Here is a 7928-nt window from a genome sequence, read left to right on the forward strand (position 1 = left end):
TCGCCTTGTGGTGTTGCAGAAATGTCTGAGGTAGAGTGTCATGTTAGCATGGTACATAGGAGTTGGTCCTTTGTGTCTCATATATGGTGAGAAATGACTGCTGTGTGTTTTCATCAATGACTTCGCTTGGACTGGTGCAGCCACTATACTATACTCGGCTTCAGTGGTAGATAGGATGGCATGCAAACCTCCACTGTAGGTCAAGTGTTGAGTGTGCATGTCCCATTTGATAGCTAACAGCAGATCTGTCGTGTGTAACCCTGTGTGCCTGTGCAACAAGGCTCTAGGGTCTCAGCTCTGGCCCTTTGATGATACCACCTTGTAAACTCCTCTTCCTCTGTCCTAGAGCTGCACACCAACACCCACCTCTGCTCCCTTCCCTGCTTCTGCCTTAGGTGCCCTGTGGGTTTGTAGTGTGACTGAGAAACTGGGGTGAAGGGCCTTTGTGTGTCAGGGACAGAAGGAGCAGTACCTCTGAGGGAGTTGCCTACTTCCCCTGCTGGTCAGCACTTGAGTCCAGGTGTCAGTACATTCTGCTTCCCTGATGCTTCTGAGCGCATCATTGTGTATCTGAGTGTGTGTGTTGGGGTGGGGGCAGTGGTAGGCTTGTGGGCACTTAGTTATCACCTATACCAATCCCTGTCCGGGAGGCCTCTTCCACTGCACTTCACTCAACTCCCTGAGGAGAGCTGTGAACTTTGGCCACTGCCCTGATGTGGGACTCTGCATTTTTTACATGCCTTTCCCTGAAGTGATGATGTGGCATCCCATGTATGCTAGAGATGTGTCCTGAACTTGTGAATGACCTGTGTGATAGGAGGGCATGGGCCAGAGCCCATTGCTTAAGAGCTCTCTTGACCTTTCTTCTGCCATTGTCAAGTTAACACAGATTGTACTTTCTTTTCCCTTTTTAGTCTTAGCATTGGATTCAGTTTCTTACTACTGCCGTTTCCTCATAGCTGAACTCTTAAGCCCAGAAAGTCTCTCTCCCTTAGCATTTCTCATTAGGTTCCCCACCCCTGCTCCTTCCTCAGTTCTCAAGCTGTTTTCTCCTATTTGTCCAGTGAATTTTGAGTTGGTTCATTCTAATGCAGATGTTTAGCCACCAAGACATCCACCTAAACAACAACAGCCACCCAAAGCTAAACAAAACCCCACAATTAACAGCATCACAAAATGCAAAACACTTACTCATTGCCTAGTCCCATTGTCTAATCCTGTCATGCTAAATGCTACCAACTCTATTTTCAGTTAATTGTATTACCTTAATAATGTTGAATGACTGAACTGTTAGAAAGAAATAGAGAAATTGGTATCTACCTATAGGTATGCATGTGTGTGGAACCAAAGTGGCCCTAGGATTCGAAACAGCTCTTGGTTACATAACCATAGTAAAGAGAGATATCCATCTCTTTTTCCCTCTCAATGAAGTATTGGAACTTTCCACAAGAGGTATATTTGGCAGCTTCCTCACGCTCTAGTTGAGCCCTCCTCTTCATAGCTTCACGCTCTGGCCTCTGCTCTGCAGTGATTGGAGTGGACACTAAAGGGCCAATCAGCTCAGGTTTCCTCCATGGTCTTGGTTGTTGGCTGAAATCGTGGATGAGAAAAGGGTTTTGAGGCATGGGTGGTGGCTTGAATAGAGCCGTGGAACTAGGCTGCTGCCTGACTGAAGTGTAAGATGCTGCGTGGTGAGGCACGGGCCTAGACACCACTGATGGAAGGATAGTAGGCTGGGAAGGGTTTCTCAAAGCTGGTTGGGTTGCATTGGTTGAAGTGGGCTGAGCTGGTGTAAGAGAAGCTACGGATGATGCGCCAGCAGCAGTTGGTGGAGCCGGAGTGACAGGAGTCTGTTGAGCTGGGTTAGTGGACTCAGGCTGGGCATGGTCATGTGTAGCCTCTGTGGGCTTATGGGAGTCAAGAAACTGTGGCTTTTGCTGAATGGGTCGAGGCCGAGGCTTAGGCCGAGGCTTCTCGACGATGGTGGGGAAAGGCAGAGGAATCAACTTGACCTTTCCTGGTGGTGGCAGCTCATAGACAGATGGGGACGTGTGGCCTTTCTCAGCGTCATCGTCCAGGTTCTGGTCTTTGGCTGGAGCTTTCTCAGGACCTTTGCCCTCCTGGGCAGTTTTCAGCCAAGGCTTTGTAGCTGTGGATTTACGGGGGTCTTTGTTGTGGCTGGAACTTGCCAGCATCCTGGTTGGAGAGTGGCCCGTTTTCTTCTCTGTCTTCTTGCCCAGTGCGTGAAACACCTGCACAGACTCCATCATGTGCATGCCGAGGCGGCTGCGAGGTTTTTGGAAGGTCTCTTGTGGAAGTGCTGGTGGGTTTCTCTTCCTCGATGTCTTGGGGATGGCTGGTTTGTCTTGAGCCTTGCCTTTGTCGCCTGAGTGCTTGCTGTGCTCAGGTCTTTTGGTGTTATGTTCTTTGTTGGTTGTGTCCTTTACGTGCCGCTGGCTCTTGGTTGTCCTGGATCTGCTGGATGCAGGTTTCTGAGGCTTGTTGGTAGCTTGCTGGGCCTCTTTGACAGGACTGCTGTGACTGGCTTCATTGCCGCAATCGACCACTTCTCCCTCCTCTATGAGGTGCTCTGGGGTCTTTGGCGGGATCTTGGCCCTGGGTGCACCGTGGACAGGCTCTGTGTCTTTGTGCTTATTCTTCCTGGTGCGCTGATTGGAAGGAGCCTGTATGTCTGTGATACTGTCTTGCACCTCATTCGCTTTGGTGGCAGCAGGCTCCGTGGAATCGATTTCCATTTCACCATTGGGTTGGTCCAGATCTATCAAGGGACTGAAGATTTTGGGCAGGCAGATGTTCTTCAGCAGCAGCGCAGGAATGTCTGCAAAGCCATTGCTAGCTGGAGTGTCACCTTGTGATCCGTGTTGGCCATCACAAGTTGGGCTGCTGTGTGGGAGGTCAGCGATGGTGGAGCCAGGCTGCTGCTCTCGGCTAGGAGGAGCATCAGTGCAAGCCAGAAGATGATGACTGTGTGGGATTTCCCAAGGCAGCAGTGGAGGAGCTTGGATTGGTCCTGGGCTCTGGACAGTATGCAGAGGCTGTGGAAGCTGAGTTTCATTCTCGGGCATATTAGCATTGTCTGTTTGCTCCTTGCTTAGGCCTGGTGTCAATGCCAAAGCGTGAGTGGGATTGTGTCCTGGAGCTGTGTTGGAAATGTGTCCTAGCTCAGGTGGTGGGTCAGTGTCCACTAAGTGGATCTTTCTGCTCCTGCAGGACCTGGAAGCTTCTGCCGTTTGGGGCACACAAAGGGTTTGCCTTGAAGGTTGCACTCCCCGAGAAGTCTGCGTCCCCAGGGAGTTTTGTATCACTGCAAGGGAACCAAGAAATCAATGTGTGGTATGTGACATACTCCCACCCGACATCCATGCAGCATTCAGGTAACGTCCAGAAACAGGTCAAGCTTTTCAGCTCACCTTGTCTAAGGACCATGGACTGAGCTCTGGGCATTCAGTGTTGTATTTGTCCCTGTTGTGATTGTGGGCTTGATTGTTCTCCCCACACTGTGGTTAATAACAAGTACCTGGAAAATGTTTGCCAAAGGTTGAAATGTTTTCTAGAATCTACCATTCTCATAAGTATGTTTTCATTTCTCACCTCCCTCCTGAGGGTAGAACACCTCCTGACTTTGGCTAAGAGAGGCTGGAGCTATTCCTCATGAACTACCTAAACAAGGGCAGAGTGTGGACCTGTGTTGTTTGGACAGGCTCTCTGAACTCAAGCTCTTACATCAGGTTCCCGTTAAGGACACACAAATGGTCACTACCACATGAAGAACTCTGAAGTTCTTGACAAGATTTGCTGAAGCAAGGCAGATTGGGAAGGCCTGGGATGATTTGGGAGGTTGATGAGCTGTGACCGTGGAAATTTGTTCTGTCAAAATGCCCTGTTTGGATTTATTTGTAGCTATTTGTTATCAGTCCCATTTCTATTAGGTGTTCTTCTGTAGAGGTTGAACTGGAGAGCCCTGAAGGCTGGTCTCTGGCACAGCAGGTGGATCAACATGAGCATCAGGATGTGCTCCCCTGAGGATCCAGCTCCCTGCTAATGCCCTGGGAAAGCAGCCACCAGTGTCCCCAGTCCTTGGACTCCACACTCTGAAGTGAGCCTCAGAAGAAGTCCCAGACTCCTGATTTCAAGGACTGAACTAGCTCCAACTGTCATGTCCTTTTAATGTGATAAAGCAGGGCATCACAAATCTCTCTCTCTCTCTCTGTTCTCTCTCTCTCTCTCTCCCTCTCTCTCTCTCTCTCTCTCTCTCCCTCTCTCTCTCTCTCCCTCTCTCCCTCTCTCCCTCTCTCCCTCTCTCCCTCTCTCCCTCTCTCCCTCTCTCCTTCTCTCTGTGGTTCTGCTGCTACTAAAAGTAAGTACATGTTTTAAAGCAACAGAAAAAGAGAAAGCAGAGCCTGAGCTAGGTGATGGTTGCTGAGCTGTCCCTCTGAAATGCAGATTTGATCCTCTTGGGATGTTCTTCCTTTGCTACCATTTTGTTTCCACTCACCTTGAAATGTTGTTCCTGTGAGAGGTTGTGAAGAGCCAGAGTAGTAGCTTGCAGAGGTTGAGGCTGGTGGTGTGTCATGAGTTGGCTGAATCTGCCTTAGCACCATCACCATTTCTGGGTAAGGTGCAGAGGCCACAGTTGCTGTGTGTGTGACAGGGCCATAGGTTTGCAGGCAGGGGCCAGGTTGTGCCGAGAGTAGAGAGCCTACTGTGGCTTGATGATGGTCGTGGATCTGGCTTGCTTGCAGGTATGGAAGTGACAAGCCATGTCCCTGACTAGGAATCTGGGCTGCTGTGCCCGGAATGAATGATGGAAAGAGAGGGACCGGGGCATTGGCCCCTGCGTTTTGGTGATATGGGGCTGTCATCATTGTGCAAGGACCAGCTGTGTTGTGGTTGGTGCGAGTGCCCTGAGTGAAGTCCCCGAGTGCTGAGGGGTTCTGTGCAGTGCCTGCTGTGAGCTGCCATTGTAGAGCAGCTGGGTAGGAGGCAGCAGACATGGAGGTCTGGCTCTGGGCAGACACTGCAGAGGGCATTGTTGTGGCTGAATGTTGTTGGTAGAGGTAGGCACTGCCCATGAGTGGCTGGAAAGAGGTGGCAGCAGCTGATGACAGTAACCATGCTGAGCCGACCGTTGGGGCAGAGACTGTGGAGAAGTTGGTGAGGCTTCCTGTTAGGGAAGCTGCACTGCTCCCTGCGGGGATGGAGAGCGGCAGGGCAGTTGCAGTCCCAAGGAAAGGTGGATTCGGGGGATTCTCTGTAGGAAGCAAGAGGCAGATGAGAAAACATGGATGAGCTGGAGGAAGTCTTACCATGATCCACACAGTATTGCAATTGGAAAGCATCTAAGCCCAGTACTCCCTGAGGCTGCAAGAATCAGTTTGTGTTTGGCTGTAAGTGTGCCAGCCGTATGGTACCTTTCTGATGAGCTTGCTTGATGCTTGACTTGTGCACAATTTGGAAGACACTCAAGTCACACCTTACCGTGTAGACTAGAAGCAAACCTGGTCCTTCCTTGTTTTTCCCTGGAGCCTGCCTTTCTCTTGGCTCATAAAGATTGCTGGTGCTGAAGCCTTATACAACTGGAAGGGCTCTACAGAGCTTCTGACATTCTCAGTACAGAGGTGAGGGAAACGAGTCTCAGAGAGGTCAGGCTGACTAGCTCAAGGACTTGATGCTGTGATCATCACCACCAGGTGACAGCACATTCTCCCTTCCCAGGACCCTGGTCTCTATGGACACTAGAGGCAGAGAGAGGTCCAACGGTGGATCTTGGCATCCTTGTGTCCCTTTACATTTAGTCCCTTATAAAATAGCACAGCACTGACCAAGTTCATCTTTAGTGTGTGAGCTTCTTTGTGCAGGTCTCGTGGCAATATTTGCTTGAATTCTACCTAGAAAGTAGCCCTGCTGCTCAGTCCAAGGGTCCTTCTGTGTCCTCTTCAAGCCTGACTTCTGATCCTGGGTTACATGATCTGCTAAGATAGCATTTAATCACAACTATGATGTCTGGCGCATGAGTAAATGCCTGGGTTTGTAAAAGCTATTTCTCAAGGAGTCTCTCCTGTTCCTTTAAATGTGAATAGCCTCTGGGATTCAATGTCAGAGAATAAGGGCATCACAGAGAATGACCAGTCTACTCTTGTAATGTGTCATATGGGGACCAAGGTTTCACACAAGAGTGTGGATATATTCAGTCACATGGTAGCCATTCAATGTCAAAACCAAGTCTGAGATCCAGTCTCCTGATTCCTTACTGTGATACATTCCTCATTATTCCAACCTGTTTTGACTCTACTACTCAGTTTGACCAATTATCAAAAATACCCAAAAATGTTGGTGAGATCCTTGACAGTTTCTTTCCTTACCTGACATGGTCAGAGAAGAGGATACGTTGACTGTAGGTAAAACCGCTGAGGAGGCGATACCAGAGGACGTCTGGGTAGCAGGTGCTGAAGAGCGCATGTGTCCAGTACGAGGGTCACTGGTCACTGGCAACTGACCACTGGTCACTTGCCACTGGTGATGATCCAAAGTTGTTTACCAACAACTCCATGGAAACCCCAAGATTCCATGAGGTGGGGGGGGCAGTTTAGCCTGTAGAATGATGTCACTGGAGAGGCAGGTGAAAGGTCAGAGATAGCCAATAGGAAGGCAAAATTCCCGGGAGAGGAGAAGATTGGCTGGAGGGAGGTGGGTAGAGCTGAGGAATGAGGAAGTGGACATGCACAGGGAGCAATTGGAGCTCTTCGGCAATCATTTTGTTTGTCTGACTAGTGAAATCTGTGCAGCTTGTAAAGACCAAAGGAAAGACTCCAAGAATTCTTGTTGTCGTGTGGTTGAAACGAGGAGTGAAGTGTGATGGGTACACCTTGTAGGGAGTGATGTGGTCTGGCACTCTTGTGTTGTAGTTTCTCTGCCTGAGTCCTAGCTTGCTTGGGCTGGGTGGGCCCAGCTGGTGGGGCATTGTTGTTCTGCTCTCCCTGTCCCTTTGCTCTTAGCCATTTCTTTGGGGACAACACTTCCTCTTGCTTTGTTGCGCTAGGGTGTTCCCTGCTGTCCCCTTCTGGAAGCAGACATATTCTTTGGGAAGTACACAGTGGAGAGGAAAGAGATCCAGGTGGCCGCCAGCCGAGCTTCTCCCAGCCGTTGGTGGTGATCCTTTGCCCATCATTTGTCAATGCTGACATGCTGGGATGTACAGACGTGCCACCATCCTTCTTCGGTGATAGAGTTATTTAGGCTACTCTCCCTCCCCTCATCAGGTTCGTGCAGTGTGGCAGTTACTTTAGTCTCTGCCTCTTGTAAACAGTCTCTGTAGTTTGTGGCACTCTGAGATTCTCTACATCAGCCGTGCTAGGGGTTAGAGCCAGACAACGTGAATAGCAGACTATTAGCGAAGCACCATATTCATGGCATTAGCACACACTTCAGAGAGTAAGAGGAAAAGATATCTAGGCATGTTTGTTGTTTTCTTTTGTGGCAAGTGGTACATTTATGTACCTTGGTTGTGTGATGTGTTAGGAGAACAGAGAAGTCAACCATTTAAAAATAATGTTGCAAGTGGAGGGCTGTGCTAGAGTATGTTAAGACACTGAGTACAAGATGTGCCTCCGTCTCAGAGGATTGGTTTAAGTTCTAGCACCTCTGCTTCCTGTAATGCAGCAGGTAATGATGACAGTACCTGTGCCCTGCCACCCGTATGGGACACCTGACTTGGAAGCAATTTTGTGCTCCTGGCGTCAGCCTAGCCCACTCATGGCCTTTGCTGTCATTTGTGGAGAAAACCAGTGTATGGAAGCTCCCTTGTATTCTTCTCCATGTCTCTCTCTTTTCCTCTGCCTCTCTGCCTGTCTCCCTATGTCTCTATGTGCGTGTTGCTATGCCTTTAAATGAAAGGAGAATGTAGTTAG

At 49.5% G+C, this 7928-nt stretch overlaps 1 protein-coding gene across 1 annotated transcript; it reads right to left on the reverse strand.

Annotated features, from left to right (window-relative positions):
• Positions 1-4426: 4426 nt before the first annotated feature.
• LOC131478009 (uncharacterized protein C2orf78-like) lies at positions 4427-6777 on the reverse strand. Its single transcript, XM_058655108.1, has 3 exons — positions 6384-6777; positions 4725-5272; positions 4427-4531 (listed from the first exon to the last, which is right to left on the reverse strand). The coding sequence occupies exons 1-3, from the start codon at positions 6478-6480 to the stop codon at positions 4427-4429; spliced, it is 750 nt and encodes a 249-aa protein (XP_058511091.1). The 5' UTR covers positions 6481-6777.
• Between the last annotated feature and the right edge of the window lie 1151 nt (positions 6778-7928).

The sequence above is a fragment of the Ochotona princeps genome, chromosome 26 (assembly GCF_030435755.1).
Source record: "Ochotona princeps isolate mOchPri1 chromosome 26, mOchPri1.hap1, whole genome shotgun sequence".
NCBI classification, from domain to species: Eukaryota; Metazoa; Chordata; class Mammalia; order Lagomorpha; family Ochotonidae; genus Ochotona; species Ochotona princeps.

Excerpts from the sequence above, each read along its gene's own strand:
- LOC131478009 (XM_058655108.1), bottom strand. The coding sequence starts at position 6,480 with ATGCGCTCTTCAGCACCTGCTACCCAGACGTCCTCTGGTATCGCCTCC. Across the intron at positions 5,273-6,383 it reads CTCTTCTCTGACCATGTCAG|AGAATCCCCCGAATCCACCT; the intron begins GTAAGGAAAGAA and ends TGCTTCCTACAG. Across the intron at positions 4,532-4,724 it reads ACGACCATCATCAAGCCACA|GAACAACATTTCAAGGTGAG; the intron begins GTAGGCTCTCTA and ends AACCTCTCACAG.